This window comes from Cynocephalus volans, chromosome 12 (assembly GCF_027409185.1).
Source record: "Cynocephalus volans isolate mCynVol1 chromosome 12, mCynVol1.pri, whole genome shotgun sequence".
Lineage (NCBI taxonomy): Eukaryota > Metazoa > Chordata > Mammalia > Dermoptera > Cynocephalidae > Cynocephalus > Cynocephalus volans.
Window position 1 is genome coordinate 80,546,440 of NC_084471.1, and position 27,384 is coordinate 80,573,823.

The 27,384-nt window shown below is 35.8% G+C and overlaps 1 protein-coding gene across 1 annotated transcript in view; it reads left to right on the plus strand.

Moving 5' to 3' along the window:
* SYT10 (synaptotagmin 10) overlaps positions 1 to 3,014 on the plus strand; it is a 66,069-nt gene extending 63,055 nt beyond the window's left edge. Inside the window, exons 6-7 of the mRNA XM_063075965.1 lie at positions 51 to 180; positions 2,943 to 3,014. Of these exons, the coding sequence (XP_062932035.1) occupies positions 51 to 180; positions 2,943 to 3,014 (202 nt within the window). The remainder of the gene's footprint in view (positions 1 to 50; positions 181 to 2,942) is intronic.
* Positions 3,015 to 27,384: the final 24,370 nt, after the last annotated feature.

Sequence of the window (27,384 nt, forward strand, 5' to 3'; positions counted from 1 at the left end):
ATTTATCTTTGAATGTCGGAAACAAAAATATAATATTCTATGAATCACAGGGTAGGACACAATGAAGTCATAGGAGTGTGTAGAACAGGACTGGACGCCGAGGGTCTTGGGCGAGACCATTGGAATGAAATGCTGGCCTATCACCGAAAACCAATAACACACTGGCACCCTTTGTTGGAGGTAAGCTCGTGATTTCCTGACATCTACTTTCTTTGTTATCTTTCACTCAAATATTATTAACCTGCTAACCTTTATCTGATATTTTATGTATTCACCTTTTTTCAAAAAATTGCTCTTGCTTTTATCCCGTAGTCTCTAATACCTAGCATTCAAACTTCTGTGGGCCTTGTTGGATTTTAAAAACCACTAGACTTTCTGGGCTTTGTATGCCTTTGGACAAGCAGCTCATTAAAAACTGCAAGTCTGTTATTTTCTTTGCATAGCCTGAAAACTTACATCAGTGAGTGATGGAGCAATCTAGTAATTTTATTACTAACTGGAAACGAAATTTTGGTGCTTCCTTTAGTGAAAACAGCCACCTTACCTAAAGTTCACCAGAATCCCTAAATAAAGGTACTGTCACCTAATTCAACCTATCTGTGTAAGAGGATAGGTATATCTCCCCCAACTCAGGAGTAAAACTGCTCAGATTTTAAAATTACTGAGGCAACAGCTTACCCGAGTTCAAAGCATGGCTCTGCTGTGTGACTACTAATAACCAGAACCTTGGGCAAGTTACTTTAACCTGTCTAAGTTTCTGCTATGACTCTTTCATAGTAGTGCACTCTGTAAAACTAAATAAATGCTGAATAGTAAGTGCTTAGCACAGAGTATGCCATAATATTAGCTATTATTATAAGTATGATTAATAGCTGTATTAACCAGACAGAAGTATCAATACCAGTTTTCTATCAGAATTTTTACCCAAAAAGTTAGTTGTCAGTCTGCTCGATGCACTCCATGTTTCTAGGTTGAAGGGCTTTTTTTCCCAAAGACAAAGTAAGTAATTTATATGACCTGATTAACTGAGCGGTAATGTAAGTTCACAAAAGGAGGTAGAGTAGATTATGGATTTTATGCAATTCAATGAAAAGAATAGTTGTAATAACCACATAGTAAGTGAACGATACATCTGCCACCTCCCCGTGGGTAAGCTTCTGCTGCTTGTTCTGGCAGCAGGCACCGGTTTGAATGAGAAAGGCTGTGCAGTGTAACTGAATAAATACCAGTGGCAGCAGTTTCTAATCTCAGCCTAGTTACAAAAAATGTGACCATGGCTGTGTTAATCTGAACATTGCGGGGAAAACTGGATGAATAGTTACTAACATCGCATGCCCAGATAGCCCAGGTGACCTGCCATTATAGCTATCTGTTTATGTATGAATGTTCCAAGTCTTCACCTGACTTCGGAATTTAATGCAAGTCATAGAAGACAGACAAACACACAAATGCATTTACACACACACACACAGAGTCACACAATGCTTTCCCCTAGATTGTTTCCTCTAGAGTACAGAGTATTCTCTGAGTAGCTCAACAAATTTTGGGCAGTTACGTTTTGTTTCAACAGTATTGTCTAAAGCATAGTGTACTGTATATTGTGTAATTACTATCTTTTTCCTGGTTCTCATCTTTTTTTTTTTTTAATAAGTTTGAAAAGTGAGCATTAGTTCTAAGAATCTAGAAAGGAGAGAGAGTGAAGCTTTGCTGGGCAGGAACCCACACCGAATGGAGACATAAGTTCTAATCCTTGTTCTTTTTTTTTTTTGCTGTCTAATCCTGGGCAGGCCACTTATTCTGTCTACAGCTGCATTTCTCTGTATTTAATGAAAATAGAACTGTTTGCCCCGACAGGCTTCTCTGGGATGGCACAGGGAGACATGAGATAATGTGAGCAAGAACTTTTATGTAATGAGGATAAAGGTGCTGCATGATGAAAGGCATATTAGTTATTTATACCTGTTCAATAAGAAGTTATACATTTATCTGACGAAGGGACCTATGAAATAGGCAGGTGTTTCTGTCTGAGAATATGTAAACACTTTTCAGTCATGATAGGATGTATAGGAAGATACACCACAATATGGGAATCAGAAAAAAAGGACCCAGATTTTTTCTGGTTGCTGTGTATCAAAGAACAAGCAAGACTAAAAGATTATGTAAATGTACATTCTCCAGCAATTTTCTCCCTTTTTTTTAATCCCTACTGCCACGGTCAGACAGAATATATGGACTGAAGACCTCAGAACTGGCTGGATTTTGTATTAACAAGAAAAATGAGTGTGCAAATATATGCATTCTTGCCAGAAAAAGGATAAATATGAGAAGGGGAGAATTACTCTAGAGCTGGGTAAATGGGTGGGAGAGAGACTGAAGCATCATTTAGAAAATCTGTTTACTTCTACCTAGATAGTTAAAAGTTTATTCTGCTGTAATTAAGCTTTTTAAACACACATAGATATTTAAGGATCATGAGAAATTATTCTTTGTCACTCGGGGCTCCTACCTGCCACACTCAGTCCCTCTCCTCTCATTAATTGCCCCCATAAAAACCACATCCTGCCTTACAGCAAGTGGAATGTAGTCTCTTGTGTTTAGAACCTCTTATTGCTCTTACCTAGCAATTGCCCCCCACTGTAGGAAAACGTTAATTATTTTGCAAAAACAACTAAAAACCTGTCATAAAATGTGAAAGTAGTCTGCACTCACAAATAGTTGTTTGTACAGTGCTGCTCTGTGTACCATCTATGTACCATGCTCTGTGTACGTCCCTATGAGACATTTGTGCTCCCCTCACACGACCTTAGAAGGTAAGTTCTGAAGGGCAGAGTTCTACATATCTCCAGAGACTTATATATTCACTATTAAAAGAGATAAACAATTACCCACCATATTTGTATTTTATGCACTAGATCATATAGTATGAAATTATTGTCTTTCAGTTACCTGGCCGGGCAACCAGTTTTGATAGTCAAGGATCCTGTCCTTCTCCCAAACCACCTTCCACACCATAATGCCTCTGAAATAAGATCATTATAATAAGGACCTATGACCATGTGCTCATTGGATCAGAAAAAAAAAGTGGAAGGTTTGATTTCCTCATTTAAAATATATCCATAGTAATGAACAAACTTGATGTGCAACTTTTGATTTACATTTTGGTCTGTTTTTTGACTTTGAATATTTTAATATGTTTTACTTGAATACAAATAGTCCTTAGTTACATAAGGCATTTTATCCTTTGTGTCATAAGCCTATTAGCACAAAGTGTTTTAATATGTGTAATTCTTTGCATAAACAAAGAAGTGTTTTTTTAAATAATTCATACTTATGTAAAATTAAATATAGTTTGTGCTGCTATTGTATAAAGTAGCACATGTCTCATATGTATGGTTTTGATTTGTTACAACTGTGTTCATTTCCAATTGTGCACATGGATCTACATAAACTTTAATCGAATTTTTGAACTTAACATACATAGTATTAAATCCTTGTGCAATCAAATTAATGTTACGTATCTAATAATATTTTATTTCATTATCAACAAATTCTTTTCTTGATGAGGTTTGGCTTTGCCAAACTCAAAATTTTGTCTCTCAAGCTTGTTCTTTAAAATATACAGATTAAGCTGTAAATTTAAAGAATCATTTTGAATATACATTTAAAAAGTGATATTTAGTAGTTGGAAAATGGAGGTTGAGCCATTTTGGCTACAATTTTATACCATCTTATTGTTACATTAGTTTGAGTATTTGTTGCACTTAGTTTAACTGACATTTTTTAAATTCTAATAATCTTACTCTCAAATGTAGCATTAGTATTCCTAAGTGAATAGAATCAGAAGTTTGTTTTTTAAGTGTTTATAAGGTTCTCAAATACTGTGACATGTATTTTTTGTGACATGAAGCTATCGTGTAGATTCTGTATTTCTGATAGACCACGCTAACAGACACCAAAGGTACAGCAAAGCTGTCTGTGCTCATTGTCATTAGACTGGTGACTCTTAAACTCAGTCAGAAGCTAATCATTGGAACTGGGTATTTTCTTAAAGGAAGGATGACTTATTTTCAGCAAACTATATAAACATACCATAAACAATACAACTTCAACATTTAATAAAAATAAACAGATTAATTCTAAAGGCCCAGACCTCCAGTCGTTCATGAAAGGCATTTGCCTTCATAAGGATCAAGGATGAGGCTGCTAGATGTAAAAACTATGCAAATGTTTTTACAAGACAGAATTTTCTTTTAAATCAGGTAAATTTTTTATTGTCCCATTTCCAGGCCCTATTGGAAGGTATCTATATTGAATTACCCAACCTTACTTTTAAGATGTGCACTATGGAGAGTGTATATATCAAGCTTATTCCAAATAGGAGGTTAAAGAAAAAGGCAAGAACATTTATACTTAGAATATAAAAATCAAGCTTATTCCAAATAGGAGGTTAAAGAAAAAGGCAAGAACATTTATACTTAGAATATAAAAACATGTTCATCAGAATGAGAAAATTTTATCAGCAATTATAAGATTTTTATTTTCATAAAATTTTTTTATTTCTAAATATTAAAAAATAAAGTCATAAAAGCCTCAAAATTTTGTTTGTTGATATCTTTCATAATGATGGCATTACTGTTAATTCAGATGTAAATATTTTACACATTAACATTTAAAGGCAAACACAGTTCTGCCTAAAATTTTTCAAAAATGCTTGTACCATCCTAATGAAAACAAATATTCTTAGCTTTTATTATTTTCTCATTGGAAATAATAAAAGAAACCTGTTTGAAAATGCTTGGCTACCTTATCAAGCCTAAAAGACCTGCTTGCTGTAGGCAGAATGACTGAAGATGAGACTTCCATTTTGGAACTCTGTTTTACTAGGAAATAAAAATTCTCAAATGTAAAGACAAGTTATACTCTTAATAGAATGACATCTTTGGGCAAATTGTTTTATTAGTAGATATAGCTGCAGCTTAAAGTAAATTAGCAACTACATTTCCTAAGTGAATGTAATAATTATTTTCACCCAAAAACATATTTTAAGGACTCATTCAACCTTAGAAGCTCATGCTTTTCTTTGTTTTCTAAGGAGAAAAAGCCAATGTTTGTGATGAAAAAATGTGAACCATCAGCCAATCAGGAGACTTTAATATTGGGATTATAGGTTAAAATAAGTTTTTAAAATATTTTTTTAAATGTTACCTAGGGATTAAAATAAATCATGCCAGAGTATTTGTTAATCCTGTGAGAGAGATTAAAGGGGAGGAAATTGACCACAATTCACCTTTCATGAAATACATGTACATGTTTATCATCAGCTGATAAAACATGATACACGTTTATCATCAGCTGATAAAACATGATCTCTATGAATGGTAGTTTATATTATAAAAATGTAATCCTGCCACTTGTAATACAACAAACCCTCACTCTACACAGTCACCCATCCATATACACGTAACTTATCTTCTTTCTGCTTGTGATTGAAGATGAAATATTTTTAGTTTCAGTATTTAAAATAAGGTGTGATGTTAGAAATATCTTTCACTAATTTGCAGGGGACACCACATTTTAATGACAGTACTGGCACATTATGAAGTTGTAGTTTTGGTATATAATGAATACCTAATTTCAGGGACTTATTCAGGGACTTACCAAATATAAGTCTAGGAAAAATGAGGAAGTGTTGATTTATTAGTATAACAACACTGATGTTCTTTTTTGTTGGGGGGGGGGGTGTTGTTGTCATTTTTACCTGATTCGCCAACAAGCAATCAGGGAAATGAGAAAATTAAATAGGAAAAGAACATTAATATTTGTGGAGCACACAATCTTTTCACAAAAATCTGAACAGTTGATGATTTTTCACACTGGCTTGCTAATATTTTTCTGGACAATTTTAATTGTCATTGTCAGGCCGATGCTGTGTTTCTGGTACTTTATTTTACACGTAAAAATCATCATATTAATACTTTCATGGTTCAGTAACCATGTCATTAGGACTAGTGTCAGGGAAACAGAGACAGGAAAGCAGAGCCAAGCACCCTCTTCCTTACACAGTTTTGGGGAGTGTATGTGTGTTCTAGTTACTGCAGGGAGATCACAAACTGATCAATACTGACTCAGGTTTTAGACAAAAGCAAATATATTTCAACCTATTTGTGATATTTAATTGACATTTCCAGCTGTGTTTATTCTCCTATAATGTTTATTATTTTATAATTTTGCATATTCAGTAAAGAGCTATCAATCTCTGAATGCTTTCATTTAATGATTAATTATTTCAAAATTGAAAAAGCCCAACTTCCATTCCTGGCTCAACTTTTGCTATCTATACAACAAAATGTAACTTATTTCAGGATGAGTTACCAAAAGAGCTAAAGACTATTACAAATAAAGGGACATGAAATCTTAACATCAAACACATGATAATTTCTTTACCTCTTTAAAAACAGTATTTGATATTGTCAAAGAATGTTATGTTTTCATGGAATGGAATACTCTGATTCTTCTTCTTTTTTTTTTTTTTTTTTGCAAACGTAATTGTGATTATAACCAGGTAATCTAATTACCTGATAAGAAAACAAAACAAAACTGGGGTTAATAAGGATTTAAGAAAGTCATTCAACCTCTCCTAAATCTAAAGACAATATGGAAATCTGATTTCCTCACAACCTTTTCTTGAAGCAACTACACTTGTTCTGAAGTACTCTAATCGATCTAAACATTTATTACAATCTTTAGGCTAAATATGTATTGCTGTCAATGAGAAATTATTCAAAAGAACTGAAGGTAAATAATATAAAGTAAGAATCCACATAATTAAAGATAGTTAAGCAAACTATGGAAGCATGCCATAAATAATGCAACTTCAACATTTAATAAAAATAAACAGATTAATTCTAAAGGCCCAGACCTCCAGTTTTCATGAAAGGTATTTGCCTTTATAAGGATCAAGGATCAGGCCACTGGATGTAAAAACTATGCACATGTTTTTACAAGACAGAATTTTCTTTTAAATCAGGTCAATTTTTTATTGTCTCATTTCCAGGAAGGTATCTATATTGAATTACCCAACCTTACCTTTGAGATGTGCACCATGGACAGTGTACATTTCAGTCTTATTCCAATAAGAAGGTTTTTAAAAAAAGACAAGAAAATTTATACTTAGAATAGAAAATGAGGTTAAGCAAAGATGTTAAAGCATATGGAAATAAAAATATTGAGACACAAAATCAAAAAACTCCTTTGTATTTTAAGTTTTAGTGGAAAGTAAATCATGTAACATTGTTCAAAAAAACCCCATGACACAGCAATTAATAGTTACTCAGTGACAAGGCTCAGGATATGATTCATCTGAACCTGCTGTAAAGAGAATAATGAGTTTATATTTTACATGGGAAACAAATCTAGGACTATTTCTAATATGTTATCTAGTGATACCCTTTTAGGTAAAAATTTTCTGTTTGATTAAAAGACTTCTATACTTACTTAATATTCTGTTAATTAAAGTGAATGGTAACTTAATAAAAGGTGTGTTGATAATTTCTTGTCATCTGCCATTAATGGTAAACCAAAAAGATGTGTATTTGAACAGTGGCAGTTAAAACGCGGTTCAAGTGTTTTCTCCTCAAAGGAAAAAATTATTTTTACTTCCACCCTGTTCATCATGCAAATAGGAAATCAGAGTTTGATTTGGTAGCATGACACCATCATGCTGCAGAGCCTTAAAAAAGAAAGCACTAAATTAAGAGCAGACTTAATGATTTATTGAATGCAAACATTTTGAATACTAGCAACGATGATTGAAAAAATAAGTAGAAGATGTTTAAGAGAAAGAATAGGCTTCCTCATGCCTGAAATGACTTTGATATACTTTTGCTGAGAGGAATTGAGAATAATCCTATTTTTACCTATACTGTGAGACTAGAAATGACTTGCTATTGAAAGAAACATTTATATGGAAATATTTTAATCTCAAACTGACAATAATTTCTTCTAAATTTACCTGGACCATGAGAACCCTCTCCAAAGAGCAAAACTATGCCTGATCTTATCAGAAGGTAAGAATAAGCCATTTTCTTCTGAAATTTTGTTGTGAGTTGCATCTGTTGTGCACCCTATGTACTGTACAGGATGAAAGGTTTCAGTTATTCAATTTCATGCTTTTCTTCCCTCAAAAAGAATTTATTGGATATCAGTGCATTTATAGATATGAGTAAAAAGTTGTTAAGAGAAGTAAGTCTTAATGTTGGAAGGTTAATGCATTGAGTGTTTCTTTTTGTCACTCCTTTCACAATTGTTTTTTGTTCTCCCAACCAGAACATCAATACAACAAATTATGTTTGGCTGTGATTTGGCTGTAGAATAAAGTTTGTGGACACAAGAAAAACTATAATCACTAAGGCTATCTACAAACTGGCCATAGAATCATTCTCTATAAAATGCATGGTTTATTCTATATACATCTATATAGATCATTTTGTGGGTTTCATTATAATTTTTGTTTTTTCTTTTAAAATACACAGTAATCTCCAGTGTGAATAGCTTCATAAATTCTGTCATTGTATAAAAAAGAAGCAAGTAGACCAACTCTAATATATAAAATATTTGCATTTATACTTTGTTTCATAAACAAAAAGTCCAACCCCAAGTTGATATTATCCATATTAACTTGTTATTAATCCTTCCAACTGAGAGAAGTGATAGGATTCATTTGCAAAATATGGAAATTGTAGAACACAATGCAGTAAAACCTTCATTTCAAAATGAACGATAAAGAAGTCAAAATAGGGGAGAACTGCTTCACATTGTAAATGTGAAGATTTCACTAATGAACAGTTCAAAATGTTTGCCAATTATTCTAAACTGGCAAAAACCACTAAAATTCTTCTTATCACACATGACATCAAATAATTTGGATCTATCATATTTGATCTTTTTTTTTAACCCTTCAGTTGTTGGTCTTAAGGTGACTTTTTAACTGAAGTCTGTGATTTAATACTTAGCCATTGTTCAAATCAATATCTTTGACCTCCGTATTATAGAGCAGAAATTTTAAAATCTTTTGAAATTTGTGTTTCCGGCTTTTGTACATGGTAACCAGCCATTTGTGAAACTTGACAGCTTATAATTGTATTACTTAGAATAAATGTTTTTGCAACCACCTTTAAAAGATGTTACATATTGCAGTATTTTTACAATGTTTTCTTTAGAATGTGTGAACATATTTGTCAGGTTCAGATGAATTATGTAACAATGAAACCTCAAAGCTGTTATGAAGTGTACAGTTTATGATTACTTTTGTAAAAGAAAATGGAAAAGCACTTGAAATATAATTTTACTCTGTTTCATATGTATTTTGAAAAAGAAATAAAGTGATTATAAATTATTATTTTTGTCTGTCTTTTGGAGAAAATATCTTTTACAGATTTAATTTTGAGAGCTTTATGTGGTTAAGTTTCTTTAATAGACATTATTTTGGGCACTCATTAGCACTGCAGAGTAATTCATTTATTGATAATTTAATAACTCAAGCACTGAATATATTTTAAAGCCCTCCTTTAGTACAAATCATTTTTATCACAAAATTATTAATTTAAGTTCCAGGATTATTTCCACTAAGATTAAGAAGTAATGAAACAATCATGAGTTGAGTGTTAAAAGAGATACAAAGGTACTTCCAATAGTTCGTAGAAAAATAAAATTAAAAGGTAATACGAATTTTTCCATGAACTTTTGGAAGTACCCTCATAAATACCATTTGCACATATTAGCTAAATTTGTTTTACCTACAAAAAAGTTCCAAGTCCCAAGAAATACCTTAGTAGCTGATACAGCAGTTGGGGTATATACCAGTTATTTTGTTTCTTTGTGCCTTGCCTCAGGTTTTCAAAAATATTTTCATAAGGCATACAGATGCAGCAACTAGTTTTAGGCAGTCAGCACAGTACTAACTCAAAGAAAATCATAACTGTTGACAAAGCAGATGTTCTATATCTAGAGTCATTGTTTAGTATGTATATATATACACATACATACACATAGAGTTCATAGAGGAAGCAAGTTCATAAATAAATCTATGCCTCTTCCTAGAATGCAAGATAATGAGTGACCTGTCTGGCCTTGCTTAAGTCCCTACATCCAAAAAGTGTGAGGAGCCCAAATGAAACATGAGTTGCTTTTTTAAAAAGCAGTAAAAGAGACACTTTTCCAATTTTTCTTATTACTGTTTCCAGATTTCTCCCCAGGAAGTGTTTATATTATCAAACTGGTTTAAAATTTACATTCTGACTTACAATATAAGAGAGTGTCCCAGTACCCTTGTAAACAACTTGCCAGTTATTTGAATCTGCCAGTTTGAACATGACCAAAATGATATCTCATCAATGTCGTCATTTCTTCTTTCTCTTTTTTTTTTTTTTTTTCCTAGTGGCATTGATCATTTTTTACATATTCAATAGCAATTTGGATTTCATTGCTTAAGTTTTTTCTCATTCTTCTGTTGGGATTTCTTTATTGATATTTAGAGGATTTTATTCCATGTTTTAATGCAGATAAATTTTCATATGATCACATCTCAAAATGATCTGCATTATTTTTACAAAGTAGAAGGCATAATGTTAGGTTATAATCCATAAAGGAAATTTATACAATGTATTTGAATGACAAATGCATATTGAAATATACGTGTGAGGAAACATAAAATGAAGTGCAAACAAAAGTTATCATCTGTTGAAAAGCATTAGTTGTTATCTTGGCAATTTCCAAGGTGATTTTGGGCTGTCCCCACTGGTATGTCTAAGACAATTAAAAATGATCCCTTCATGGATAAGCCGTCATTTATGCTATTGTTTCAAATCCCTTTTTGTGCTAGATTTGAACAATTTTGATTCTATCCACCCATAAAACGACACAGAACAAAAGGAAGCTATACCATCAATGCTCACAGAATAAAACTGAAAATCTGAACAGAAACCACAAAGAGAACACTGATAGTTTCCATTTTCATGCTGCAGTTAGAAATTTTTTAAACCTTTCCTTTTCTCCAAATGAGAAAAAAAATCATCTAAAGTTTCAAGTATAAGTATAAATTATGTGAACAAAAAATCAATTTCCACTATGAACACATTTAGTGATTCTAGGGAGATTGTGTGCATTTCATAAGCAAATGTTTTTTATTATAAATTTCAGGACATACATGGCTAAAAAATTTTACCTTAAATGGGAAGCTAGACCTGAGACAGTGGCAGGAACTCAAACCACAAAGTTGAAGGAGCTAATAGATAAGAATGATATTGTTACTGAACCAGTGGAGTTTATTTGCCAGGCACCCAAGCATGGGTCTTTGTAGTAGGGAAAAAGGTTTATTTCCCAGGGGGCAAGTGAGATTTGTATACAGGAGCTTTGTGTCTGAAATCCATCTTGCCCATGGCAGGGAAGATGGTATATTTATGGGTGCAAAGGCCAAGGGAAAACTTCCTCTTCACCCCTGAAGATTCATTAATAACAATCACTGACAAACTTAGATCAACATGAAGAAAGAGCATAACCGATTTTATTATTTAACATGCTGGGAGAGGGAAATCACAAAAGAGTAATGTCCCAATTTTGCAGTGGGGTACAGAACTCATATACCCATCTCCATGGGGAAAAGGGAGATGAGTGTAGGAGTAAATGATTCTTTGGGGGATTCAATGGGCCTAGAGAACATCCAGCTGCCTGGGACAAAATCTATTTGCCTACAGAGCAGCCAATGACTGGTAAACAATTTTCTTTAAAATACTGAATGGGACCAAAATAAAAGACAAATTTTGTGACAAAAATTGGTCCAGGTGTGTTGACAGACTCCAGTCTTCCCTCCTGTGATATGAGTTAGGTTAGTAAAAACTCAGGGAAAGGACCAAAGGTAAGTGTCTTCTTCTTTGGTGGGTGCAGACTTTAGGCAGATACGGGAACTAGGAGAATGGCTGCATCCCGTGCTTTAGAGATTGGCTCAGAATTAAGGGACGGGGGAGAGGGTGTCAGAGAGATCTTGAGGCTACTGCTTTATTCCCACTTGCCAAAGCACCATACTTAGGGGTAACAGCTTTTCTGCACCTCAGCACGGGGAAGTGGTCAGAAGTGGGTCAAGGACAGTCACAGGCGCAAGCCATCGGCATGCCTCTGCAGCTTCAGAAAATGGCGGGCTCCCTGCAGCTTCAGAAAATGGCGGGCTCCGGAGGCAGTGTTTTCACACATTCGTGCAGGCTCAGTAGAGAGGTCTGCAGGCTCAACCAGCCTAGCAAGGTTTGTGTCAGGCCAGGCTACCTCCAATTATCCTTAAAAACTCCCCTAAGCACACAACCTTTCAGCCAGAGACATGATCTTTAAAAGGCAGATAGGAAGAAATAGATGAGAGGTTAGTTACTAAATTTTATTGAAAGACCGAGCAATATAAACAGGGAATAAATTTTAACTGAAAAGCCATGGTTACAATACTGAGAACATAAGACACATACAGACTACCAAATTGCACAACTGCAGGAGGCATTCATCACACTGCAGTATATGTAAATAGTGCCCAAGAAACACTGAAATCTAACCACCTCAGATTAGTAAATAATAAGGCATAAGCAGTACTGAAGGCTACAGAGTTACCCCAACCAGAAGCTATCGTTGAAAGCTAGAGTCAGAAAGCAGAAAGATTTTTTTTTTAATTGAACATATTGCCTAAAACATACAAAACATGTGCTATGCATCAAGTACTACGCTCATTACATACCTTATCTCTAATCTGTACAGAATCTCTGATGTATTATTATGACCATTTTAAAAATGGAGAGATTGAGGCTTGATATTGTGAAAATATATATTTGTTCTTTGTCCCAAACACACAACTCCTAAAAATCCTTAAAATCTTCAGAGTGCTGTTTCTTTGTATGCTAATGAGTTAACTAATGGCTAGCAGTCCCTAGGTAGCTTTAGGATGTAGACTGGTCACAGGAAAGAACAAAACATCATTGGCCACTGGTGGTCAACTTAACTTTAGTCTCCGAGAGACTAAAGTTGGTTAAGATGACCACCAGTGGCCAACGATTTAATCAATCGTGCCTGTGTAATGAAACCTCCATAAAAGCCCAAGAGGCCTGAGTTCAGATAACTTGTGGCTATCTTCCAGACAGCTGAACTCACAGAGTTGCAGAGGGTGGCACACCTGGGGAAGGCCTGGAAGCTTCATCCCCTTTCCCCATAGTTTGCCCTATGCATCTCTTCATCTGTGGCCTTTATAATATGATAAACCGGTAAATGTAAGAGTTTCCCTGGGTTTTGTGGACTGCTCAAGCAAATTAATAGAGCCTAAAGAGGGAGGAAGGGGTTATGAGAACCGCAATGTAGAGCCAGTCAGTCAGAAGCACAGGTAAAATAACCTGGGGCTTGTACCTGGCATCTAAAGTGAGGGGACAGTCTGTGGGACTGAGCCCCAGTATGGGATCTGACACTATCTCCAGGTAGATAGTGTCAGAATTCAATTAGAGGACACCCAGCTGGTGTCTGCTATGGAAATGCTGGCTTGCTTGCTGGTGGGTAGCAATCCCCATATATCTGGTGTCAAAAGTGTGCTGGGAAAGTATAGTAGGAAAAACTGTTCATGTTCTTTTCCCTCACTTAGAGGCTCAGATCAATTAAGTGGATACATAGCTAACAGCAAAGCACAATTTTACATACATCTCTAACTCATTCTAAAGTCTAGGCTTTCCTTCTCTACAAGTCAAAAAATATAAAAACTAATATTTGTACAATTTTAAAATATTTTCACATATACTGTTTTTTAATCTTGCCCCAAGTCATGTGGATTTTATCACCCCCATTAACAAAGACGGTAATTGTGGTTTAAGGGAGGTTAACTACAAACCAAGGTCATGTAGTAGACAATGGGGCTGGGCTTCAAATCAAGGTCTTTGGTCTTCAAACTACATGCACATTTTATGACTTCTGTTTTCAGTAGAATGCACTCAACATGCTATGAAACAAAAGAAGACTTAAAGCATTTTTGCCTCTTTAGATAAATCACCAAGATAAAAGATACATAAACCTCACTGACACTTACTCATGAGATACATCTGTCTGACCTACTAATTAGTTTATATGTGTGTCATTTTTGTGATATGTAAAATAGTATGCAAATAGTGGCACTAGTTTTTACACCAACATGATAGCCGAAACCCTTGAATGGGATAAATATTTTTAAAAGCCATAGATAGGTGTCTGTGCTGATCAAATGGCTAAGAACGGCGGAGTAGATGCAGAATTGACCCTGACCTGACAAAAAAGAGCAGAAAAGGAACATGATCCATAGGCTCATGTCCTGTAGTCTTCCTGTTAATCATATCTCATTTTCTATTATTTTCCCATTGCTATTACCCTAGTTCAGGCCATGGAACCTCTTTTCTGCATTTTATAAATCTTGCAGATTGGTTTTAAAACCTCCAAGATTCTTATAGAAGCCACTCTCTACTACACAGATCCATCTCCAAAAAAATGCATCTCTCAACATTACATACCCTTGCTCAAAAACCTTATATAAATCTTAAAGAAAAAAGTGGTACTGGAACAACTCAAAATCCATAAGAAAATAAAATAATATTTGACCCCTACCTCATATCATACATAAAAGTTAATTTCATATACATCAGACTGAAATGGAAATATTAAACCTGTAAATCTTCCAGAAGACCAAACAAAACAGGATATCTTTATAACTTTGGAGTAGACGCACCTAGCCAAGAATTTCTAGTTTAAAAATGACCCAAAACAATTATAGAGAGACTTACAAATGTGTGGCTTAATAAAAAAGATCATGTCTTATTCTGAAGCTATATTAATCAAGACGGTGTGGCACTATTGTGAAGACAGAAAAATTGACAAAATAGAGTAAAAATTGTCAAGTTGACATGGAAATTAGATTTGTAACAGAGGAGACATACTAAGTTGTGGGGAAAATGAGACTATTTAATAACTGCAGCTGTAAAAAATGGTTTTTCATAGGGAAAAATATAAATATGGATCCCCTTTTCAGTCCACACACTAAGTTCAACTTCAGATAGTATCCAATGTCAAATGAAACTTTCAAAATTCTATTGTAAAGTACAAATAATTTAGAGAGATGAAATGGTATCTTAACACACAAAGTGTGCTCTATGTAAGAAAAGACTGGTAAATTGTACTATATTAAATAAATAACTTGTCATTATCAAAACACACCTTTAAAAAGTGAAAAGGCAAGCTAAAAATTGAGGATAAGATATTTACAACACATGTAACTAACAAAGGATTAGTAGCAAGTTATATAAATGAATCTCACAAATCAATAAGAAGAGTTTTAAATAATGCAATTTGAAGTGGGCAAAAACATGAAAGATCTTTTATGGAGGAGGGAATGTCCTCAGGCAATAAACATATAAAGAAGTGCTCCACATCATTAATAATCAAGGAAATGCAAGTCAAGGTTGTAATGAGATAATAGTAGGTAGCATTAAACAGAAAACCTTCAACCATGTGGTTTAGAAGATATTACAAGAATTTTCACAGAAAAATTGTACAAAACGGGGGAGAGGGATAAGAAATAACTTACACGCCTATAGAAAGGGTGGTGGACAAAGAAAGTGTGGTATATTCAACAATAAAATATTACACAATGTGGAATAACTGAATTATTGCTACCTACAACATGGATCAATCTTAGTAACAAATCTTCGAAAATGTCGCCTGAAAACACTAAGTCCCTAAAGAATATATATGGTTAGATTTTTATATTTTTTTATAATCCCTAAAAAATACTGGATCATTGCAAACAAAAACCACATGCAAATTAATTCAAAAGAACATGAGAATAAAGATGTGATAATTGAGGATAGAGAAATAGATTAATACAATAGAATTGAGAATCCAGAAATAAACCCACATATTTAACTCAACTGATTTTTGACAAGGGTGTCAAAACAATTTAATAGGGAAATAATAGTCTTTTCAACAAATAGTGCTAGGACAATTAAATATACACATCCAAATGAATGAAGTTAGACCTCTACCTCACACCACATACAAAAATTAACTCAGAGTGGATCAAAGACCTAAATATAAATGCTAAAATGATAAAACTCTGAGAAGAAAACGTAGGTAAATCTTCATGACCTTGGATTTGGCAATGATTTCAAAGATAGACAAATTGGACTTCATCAAAATTAAGAATTTTTGTGCTTCAGAGGACACTATTAAGAAAGTGAAAAAAAATATTTCACTGTATGGGAGAAACAGTATCCAAGTCATAAATCTTATACGGGACTTGTGTCTAGATATATAAAGAACGTTTAAAATTCAGTAACAAAAAGACAAAGAACCCAGTTTAAAAATGGGCAATCTAAAAAGACATTTTTTCAAAAAGATATGTAAATGACCAATAAGTACATGAAAAGAAGTTCAGCATCATTAGTCATCAGGAAAATGTAAGTCAAAACCACAGTGAGATACCACTTCATACCCACTAAAATCCATCTCTATAATTAAAAAGACAGATAATAAAAAGTGTTGGCATGTATTGCAAGGGCGCACCTGGGGTCCTCTGGCAGACCCAGAAGGAGAAGGAGCTGACAGAATCACCCCTGGTGTTGGGACCAAGAGATCTTGGGGAAAAGTGAGCCTGCTACCCGCCAACCCAGCCCTGTGAAAGAGACACTCAGACGCGGCAGGGGTTCTGTCAGGGCATTTCCACTTTATTGCCGTTACACTGCAATTTATATAAGCAAGCAAGTACAGGCTTTCCATGAACTGACCAATCAATTAAAGGATCATGCGGGCATGCATTTTGTACTAACATGTTGAGCATAGCAATCACGCAGGGCTCATGAGTGTGGAAATACTGGAGGACCAATAAAAACCTTTTGGGTTACGCCTCCCCTACTTCCTGCAGGTACCATCTTCATCCTCCACCCATAGGCACCATGTGGCTCACAGATAATGTTTGCTCCTAAAAATGGGCCCAACAATGTATGTGGAGAAATTTTAACTCTTGTAAACTGTTAGTAGAGATGTAAACTGGTGCAATCACTTTGGAATATTACCTGGCAATTCCTTAAAATGTCACATATAAAATTACCATATGACCAGCAATTTTACTCCTGAATATATACCCTAGAGAAATAAAAATACATGTCTACAAAAAAACTTGTATATGAATGTTCATAGCGTCCTTATTCAAAATAGTCAAAAAGAGGAAAAATGAAAATGCTCAATAATTGATGAAAGGATAAATAAAATATGGTATGTCCATACAACACAATATTATTTGGCAATAAAAAAGAATGAAACATTGGTACATGCTACAACATAGTGAACTTAGAAACATTATGGTAAGTGAAAAAAAATATATATTACAGGATTTCATTTATATGAAATGTACAGAATAAGAAAATCTATACAGAAAGGAGGTAGATGAATGGTAGCCTGATGCTGCAATAGATGAGAAGATTGAGGGTGACTGCAAAGAAAATGAGGTTACTTTTTGAGGTGATGAAAATGTTCTGAAATTGATTGTGGTAATGTTTGTATAACTATATGAATACACTAAAAAACAGTAAATATACACTTTAGGTGGGTTCATTGGTTGGTATGTGAATTATATCCCAATAAAGCTGTTACCAAAAAAAAAAAAGCAAGAAAATGATAAACATAAAATTCAGGAAAGTGTTTGTTTGGAGATGGGAGATAGAGCAATAGTATGAAAATGAATAAATATAGAGACATAAATAACTAGAAATGGTCTAGTTCTTGAGTAAGGTTTGAGTTCACAGGTACTCTTTATATTAATAAATGCATATATATGCTCATACCTACACACATAAAATAAAAGAGGACCTTGTATTGCCAATGAAGATAATTTGTCTAGAAACCAGCATCCAAGCATTATGATTAACATAATTCTGTACGATCAAGGCCCATTTAAAAAATAATTAATTGACTGCTTTATTACATTGTATGTATTATATCACCAGTTCACAAAATTGGATGAGTGAGTCCAATGTGGTTAAATGAACTTGTTAAACAGAGAAAAAAATTTTAATTTTACCACTTCAAATGATAAATGTAAAAATGAACAGCCACCGATCTTTTAAAATCTACCTTCAACAGGGTGAAAACAAACTTCATCTGTGTTCATTCTCCCACTGTCCCCATCTCCCCCCATCCATATTCCCTTTTGGATACATCTGGTTAGTTCTCATTTACCACCAGAGTCTCAATTATATAGACTACAGGGAAATGAAAGAAAGAGTGGTGATAGTAGTAATGTTGGCCAAAGGAATGACAATATAAATAATGGCAGTGGAGTAGAGATTGGAGAAAGTGTCCTTAAATTACAAACATTGCTTATAAATAGTCTCAAAAAATGTTTCATTTTTGAGGGTTTTCAAGATGGCGGCGGCTGCGGCGGCTGGCGCGGAGTACCTGAGGTGAAAAAGGCGGCCACTGGGCCTCAGGCAGCCGGGAAACCTGTGGACCTTCCTCTCGCCATCTCTTAAGGGAGGACTGCTGCTGCTGACCGGTCGGGGGGGGGGTGACCGCCACTTTGCCCCCCGGCAGGAGAGGCTGCCTCATTTACAGGCAACAGCTTTGAAGTGTGGAGCAGGAAAAGAACTGTTTCTTAGCTGCAAAAGCGAGTCTCGAAACAGGGTACACGGCGCCAGGGCTGCTGTGGATGCAGCCAGGATCCCGGAGGCCGGGGCCGCGCTGAAGGCGGCCAGCTGCCCTGTTCAGGATTCAAGGTTTCAGGCCGGCATTAAAGAAGATTCCTGGGAGCGCCCGAGCCGCGCCGCGACTGAATAGCCCGAGGCGGCAGCGGCCGAGAACTGGGAAAGGCGGCAAACCAGAGACAGAGAGCGAGCACCCGACCTGGCACAGCACTGTGAGTGATCCCTGGCATAGCTCTGTTCGGGGGGTGCATGCCCACGCGGCTCCCGCCTGCACCACCAGGCCACTCACCGCCAGGTGCTGCCTCCATTTTCCCAGGTGCGGGCAGCTCCGCCCTGCTCGGCCATAACTGAGCCCTCCCACTTGCTTGGCCTGGCGCCGGGCTTTCCGGAGCCTGCGGACTGGCCTCGGCTCCAACTCCCTCCGCGGTTCTCTGGCGGGGCTGGTGACAGGGGTGTCCCGGGCCAGACTCGGGAGGGCAAGGTAGTATCCGTCACTCCACCATACCCTGGACTCCGGCCCCAGGTAAACTCCCTGTTACTGGGAGGCAGACACCATCTCTGCGGCCACCAGTTTGGAAAAAAGCCTAACGAATTTCTGATTTGGAATAGTGTGGTAGGAGACTTCCCAGGTCCGCTTGAACCGGCCGGAGACCAGGCTGCAGGTGGGCGCTAGACTCGGTTTATACTGGGGGGATACAAAGGTGAACAAGACCCGAGAAAGATCTACATAGTGCTACAAAGGCACACAGAGAGACCGGTCGTCTGTGCCCAGCAGAAACCTGGTAGACTTCCTGGGCGAGGCGGTGCCGAGCAGGGTCTTGAAGGCCCAGCTGATAGACGAGGGGTGCAGAAGACACGCCCCAGCCCAGCACAGTGCGCACAGAGTGGGGAGACGTGCGGCCAGGGAGGCGGAGACTTGACAGAAACTACACACCCTGTGGGGTCGCCACTGCACGATCTAACAGCCTGGGCCAGAGCACACGGAACAGGGAGAAGTCCTGCACGGGAAGTGAAAGCTCAACAGAGATCACACACCCTGTGATACGTGATCCACCAGCCCAGCAGAGTCCAAGCTGACCAGAAAGGTGGCTCCCCGGAGAAGCCCAAGACCCGAGGCAACCACACACACAAGGCACTAGAGGCCAACTGAGCAGTCACGGAGGGAGCCATACCAAATTGGCAACTACAGCAACATCCTAGTTAGTCATTAGTCTTAAACCGGTGAACTGTGAAACCCCCGGCCACAATGAATAAACACCAAAAAAAAGATACTAGAAATACAAAAAATCAAGAAAGTACACCACCAAAAGTTAATAAATCTAAAACTCTAGATCCTTTAGAACAAGAAGCCCTTGAAATGACTGACAAGGAATTTCGAGTGATAATTCTAAGGAAACTGAATGAGATACAAGAAAACTCAGCTAGACATCATGATGAAATGAGGAAAAGTATACAGGATCTGAAAGGGGAAATGTACAAGGAAATCAATGTCCTGAAAAAAAATGTAGCAGAACTTGCTGAACTGAAGAAGTTATTCAACGAAATAAAAAACACAACGGAGAGTTTAACCAGCAGGCTTGTCGAAGTTGAAGAGAGAACCTCTGAACTTGAAGATGGGCTGTTTGAAATAACACAAGCAGACAAAAAGAAAGAAAAAAGAATCAAGGACATTGAAGAAAATCTGAGAGAGATATCAGACAACCATAAGCGATCAAATATCCGAGTCATGGGTATTCCAGAAGGGGAGGAAAATGGAGATTCCATTGAAAACATATTCAACAAAATAGTGGCGGAAAACTTCCCAGGTATAGGAAAAATCACAGATCTTCAGATCCAGGAAGCTCAACGATCTCCAAATGTATTCAACCCAAAAAGACCTTCTCCAAGACATGTCATAGTCAAATTGGCAAAACTCAGAGATAAAGAGAGAATCTTAAAAGCTGCAAGAGAGAAGCGTCAAATCACCTATAAGGGAGCCCCAATCAGGTTAACATCAGACTTTTCATCACAAACCCTAAAAGCTAGAAAGGAATGGGATGATATTTTCAAAATACTAAAAGACAAAGATTGCCAGCCAAGAATACTCTACCCTGCAAGGCTATCCTTCCGAAATGAGGGGCAAATAGTACATTTCTCAGACAAACAAAAACTGCGGGAGTTCACTACCACAAGACCACCCTTACAAGAAATCCTCAAGGGAGTATTGGGTTTGGTTCCTGAAAAATAACTACCACTGCCATAAAAACCCAAGAAAAATCTAAACCCGCTAGTATAATAAAAATGGCATTCATGAAGAGAAAACAAGCTAACAAAAACACTATCTACAACCTAAGGAACCAACAAACACAGAAACCAAACAGTAAATCAGAAAGCAAGGAACAAAAGACACCTAAGACAACCAAACAACCAATAAAATGCTAGGAATAAATCAACACCTTTCAATAACAACTCTTAATGTAAAAGGCTTAAATTCCCCAATTAAAAGACACAGACTGGCTGACTGGATCAAAAAGCAGGACCCAACTATATGCTGCCTACAAGAGACCCACCTCACCCATAAAGATTCACACAGACTAAGAGTGAAAGGATGGAAAAAGATTTACCATGCAAACAGAAAAGAAAAACGAGCTGGAGTAGCTATTCTTATATCTGACAAAACAGACTTTAAACTAAAAACCATAAAAAGAGACAATGAGGGACAATACTTAATGATAAAAGGACTGATCCATCAAGAAGAAATAACAATCATAAATATGTATGCACCCAATGTTGGAGCAGCCAGATTTATAAAACAAACTCTATTAGACCTAAAGAAGGAAATAGACACTAACACCATAATAGCAGGGGACCTGAACACCCCACTATCAATATTAGACAGATCATCTAGGCAAAGAATCAGTAGAGAAACACAAGATCTAAACAAGACTCTAGACCAATTGGAATTGGCAGATATCTACAGAACATTCCACCCAACAACCTCAGAATATTCATTCTTCTCAGCAGCACATGGATCATTCTCCAGGATAGATCACATATTAGGTCACAAATCAAGTCTCAATAAATTCAAAAAAATTGGAATTATCCCATGTATCTTCTCAGACCACAATGGATTAAAACTAGAAATTAATAACAAACGAAACTCTGGAAAATATACAAACACATGGAAATTAAACAGCATTCTACTTAATGACATATGGGTCCAAGAAGAAATCAAGCAGGAAATCAAAAAATTTATTGAAACTAATGAAAACAATGATACATCATACCAAAACCTGTGGGATACTGCAAAAGCAGTATTGAGGGGAAAATTTATCGCATTAAACGCTCACTTCAGAAGAATAGAAAGATGGCAAGTGAACAACCTAACACTTCACCTTAAAGAACTAGAAAAACAAGAACAATCCAAACCTAAAGTTAGCAGACGGAAAGAAATCATTAAGATCAGAGCAGAACTGAATGAAATTGAAAACCAAAAAACAATTCAAAAGATCAACGAATCAAAAAGTTGGTTTTTTGAAAAGATAAATAAAATTGACAAACCATTAGCATGGCTAACAAAAAAAAGAAGAGAGAAGACCCAAATAACCAAAATTAGAAATGAAAAAGGCGATATTACAACTGATTCATCTGAAATACAAGGAATCATTCGAGACTACTATAAACAACTATATGCCAACAAATTTGAAAATCTAGAGGAAATGGATAAATTTCTGGACACACACAAGCTCCCAAAACTGAACCGGGAAGATGTAGAAAATTTGAACAGACCAATAACAATAAAGGAGATTGAAGCTGTTATCAGTAGGCTCCCAACAAAGAAAAGCCCAGGACCAGATGGATTCACAGCAGAATTTTACCAAACATTCAAAGAGGAATTGACACCGATTCTTTACAAACTATTCCAAAAGATTGAAACGGACGCAAATCTCCAAAACTCATTCTATGAAGCAAACATCATCCTGATACCAAAACCAGGTAAAGATATAACCAAAAAAGAAAACTACAGGCCAATATCCTTGATGAATATAGATGCAAAAATCCTCACTAAATTACTAGCAACCAGAATACAGCAACACATACGTAAAATTATCCATCACGATCAAGTGGGATTCATCCCAGGGATGCAAGGTTGGTTCAACATATGCAAATCAATAAATGTGATACACCATATTAATAAACTCAAACACAAGGACCATATGATCATCTCTATAGATGCTGAAAAAGCATTTGATAAAGTTCAGCACTCATTCATGACAAAGACGCTCTATAAGTTAGGTATAGAGGGAAAGTATCTCAACATAATTAAAGCCATATATGCCAAACCCACAGCCAATATCATCCTGAATGGGGAAAAGCTGAAAGCTTTTCCTTTAAGAACAGGAACTAGACAAGGATGCCCACTCTCACCACTCTTATTCAACATAGTGTTGGAAGTACTAGCCAGAGCAATCAGAGAAGAGAAGGAAATAAAGGGCATCCAGATTGGAAAAGATGAAGTCAAACTGTCCCTGTTTGCAGATGACATGATCCTATATATCGAACAGCCTAAAACCTCTACAAAAAAACTCTTGGAATTGATAAATGATTTCAGCACAGTAGCAGGATACAAAATCAACACACAAAAATCAGTAGCATTTCTTTTCTCCAATAGTCAACAGGCAGAACGAGAAATCAAGAAAGCCTGCCCATTTACAATAGCCACCAAAAAAATAAAATACTTAGGAATTGAGTTAACCAAGGAGGTGAAAAATCTCTATCATGAGAACTACAAACCACTGCTGAGAGAAATTAGAGAGGATACAAGAAGATGGAAAGATATCCCATGCTCTTGGATTGGAAGAATCAACATAGTGAAAATGTCCATACTACCCAAAGTGATATACAAATTCAATGCAATCCCCATCAAAATTCCAAAGACATTTTTCTCAGAAATGGAAAAAACTATCCAGACATTTATATGGAACAATAAAAGACCACGCAGAGCCAAAGCAATGCTGAGCAAAAAAAATAAAGCTGGAGGCATAACACTACCTGACTTTAAGCTATACTACAAAGCTATAATAACCAAAACAGTATGGTACTGGCATAAAAACAGACACACTGACCAATGGAATAGAATAGAGAATCCAGAAATCAACCCACACACTTACTGTCAGCTGATCTTTGACAAAGGCACCAAGCCTATTCAGTGGCGAAGGGACTGCCTCTTCAGCAAATGGTGCTGGGATAACTGGATATCCATATGCAGGAGAATGAAACTAGATCCATACCTCTCGCCGTATACTAAAATCAACTCAAAATGGATTAAGGATTTAAATATACACCCTGAAACAATAAAACTTCTTAAAGAAAACATAGGAGAAACACTTCAGGAAATAGGACTGGGCACAGACTTCATGAATACGACCCCAAAAGCACGGGCAACCAAAGGAAAAATAAACAAATGGGATTATATCAAACTAAAAAGCTTCTGCACAGCAAAAGAAACAATTAAAAGAGTTAAAAGACAACCAACAGAGTGGGAGAAAATATTTGCAAAATATATATCTGACAAAGGATTAATATCCAGAATATATAAGGAACTCAAACAACTGTACAAGAAGAAAACAAACAACCCGATTAAAAAATGGGCAAAAGAGCTAAGTAGGCATTTCTCTAAGGAAGATATCCAAATGGCCAACAGACATATGAAAAAATGCTCAACATCACTCAGCATCCGGGAAATGCAAATCAAAACCACATTGAGATACCATCTAACCCCAGTTAGGATGGCTAAAATCCAAAAGACTATGAACGATAAATGCTGGCGAGGTTGCAGAGAAAAAGGAACTCTCATACATTGTTGGTGGGACTGCAAAATGGTGCAGCCTCTATGGAAAATGGTATGGAGGTTCCTCAAACAATTGCAGATAGATCTACCATACGACCCAGCTATCCCACTGTTGGGTGTATACCCAGAGGAATGGAAATCATCAAGTCGAAGGTATACCTGTTTCCCAATGTTTATCGCAGCACTCTTTACAATAGCCAAGGGTTGGAACCAGCCCAAATGCCCATCATCGGATGAGTGGATACGGAAAATGTGGTACATCTACACAATGGAATACTACTCAGCTATAAAAACGAATGAAATACTGCCATTTGCAACAACATGGATGGACCTTGAGAGAATTATATTAAGTGAAACAAGTCAGGCACAGAAAGAGAAATACCACATGTTCTCACTTATTGGTGGGAGCTAAAAATTAATATATAAATTCACACACACACACACACACAAACCGGGGGGGGGGGAGAAGATATAACAACCACAATTATTTGAAGTTGATACGACAAGCAAACAGAAAGGACATTGTTGGGGGGGAGGGGGGAGGGAGAAGGGAGGGAGGTTTTGGTGATGGGGAGCAGTAATCAGCCACAATGTATATCGACAAAATAAAATTAAAAAAAAAAAAAATGTTTCATTTTTAAAATTATGTTCTGTTGTTTATAACTCTAATAACTTTAAAATATCAGACTTTTTTGTTTGCCTTTTTGTTTGGTTAGTTCCGTGTTTTTGATTTTGTATAATTCTTCTTCACTGTCCTAAGCATTTTGTTTCTCTTCAATGCTTCTCCTTTGGAAAAGAAAAGGGAAAAGACAATACTTTTACTTTGACACTCTTAGGCAAAATCCCAAACCCTCAATATGTGATACAAAAGTTTTAGGGAAAAGATAAAATTCAAATCTGGAAGCCAATATCGTTAAATCACTCCAATTTTTAGCCAAGTTGCATTTTTGAAACATTCTTTCATATAATCCATGCTGATATACAATTCAATATGTTCTCAACAAATAATGTGTCCTAAATATTACAAATTTAACTTCTTTACAAATATTTTGTGAAACAAAATGCCTCTCATATTTCAGATGCATAGTGTTATATGGAAATTTTTAAAATTTGGAACATTTCAGAATTCTCTTATTCCATGCAAAGCCTTACTATCATTTAATGCAAAAAAATAAATTTTTTACAACACCACTAAAATTCAAACTCATGTAGATGTCATAAATGGAAGCATGAATGCATGAGAAAGAATAAAACCCACTGGTAGAGCATATGTGCAAATTAGAAAGAAATTATATCTTACCACCACAGCCAAAGACAAACAATAGCAGGCAAGAAAGGAACAAAGGATATATAAAACAACCATTAAAAAAATCAATAAAATGTCAGAAGTAAGGCAATACTTTTCAGTAACAACCCTAAATGTAAAATGATTGAATTCCCCAATCAAAAACGTAGACTGTTTGAATGGATTTAAAAAATAGCACCAACTATATGTTGCCTGCAAGAAACTCAGTTTACCTGTAAAGACTCACACAGACTAATAGTGAAGGGAAGGAAAAAGACACAGCACAGAAATGTAAACCATAAACAAGCAGGAATAGCTATTCTTATATCTGATGAAATAGACATTAAACCAAAAATTATAAAAGGACACAAGAAGGTCATTAAATAATGTTAAGGGGATCAATCCAGCAAGAGGATATACCAATCATAAATACATATGCACCCACATATATAAAGCAAATATCTATCTATATATACATATATATGTGTGTGTGTGAGTGTGTGTGTATGAGCACCAGATTTATAAAGCAAACATCATTAGACCTAAACAGAGAGATAGATCCCAATACAATAATAGTTGTGGACCTTAGCACTTCTCTGTTAACACTGGACAGATCATCTAGACAATAAATCAGCAGAGAAACACAGGATTTAAACTATATTTTAGATGAATTGGACTTGACAGACATCTACAGAACACTTCATCCAACAACTACAGAATATACATTCTTCTCATCAGCACATGGAACATTCTCCAGGATAGACCACATGTTATGTCAGAAATCAAGTATCAACAAATTTTTTAAAAATTGAAATCATTTCAAGTATCTTTACAGACCACAATAGAATAACTAAAAATTAATAACAAGAGAAACTCTGGAAACTACAAATACATGGATATTAAACAACATGTTCTGGAATGATCTATGGGTCAGAGAAGAAATTAAGCAGGAAATCAAACATTTTCTGGAAACAAATGAAAATAAAAGCACATCATACCAATACCTTTGGGATACTGCAAAAACAATACTAAGAGGGAAGTTTATTGCAATAAATGTTTACATCAAACAAATAAAAAGACTTCAAATAAATGACGTAATGCTAAACCTCTCAAAGAACTAGAAAAACAAGAACAATCCAATCTCAAAATTTTCAATCTACAAAAAATCATAGATGGAAAGAAATAATAAGGATTAGAGCAGAAATAAATGAAATAGAGCCCCCCAAAAATTGTACGAAAGATCAATGAAACAAAAATTTGGTTTTCTAAGAGGATAAACAAAATAAACAAATCTTTAGCTAGACTAACTAAAAAAAAGAGACAGTAGACCCAAATATCAAAAATCAGATGAAAGAGTAAACATTGCAACCAATACCACAGAAATACAAAGAGTCATTAGTGACTATTTGAATAATGATACACCAAAAAATTTGACAATCTAGAGGAAATGGATAAATTTCTGGACATATAGAAACTACCAATACTGAACCAAGAAGAAACAGAAAACCTGTGTAGAACAATATTCAGCAATGAGATTAAAT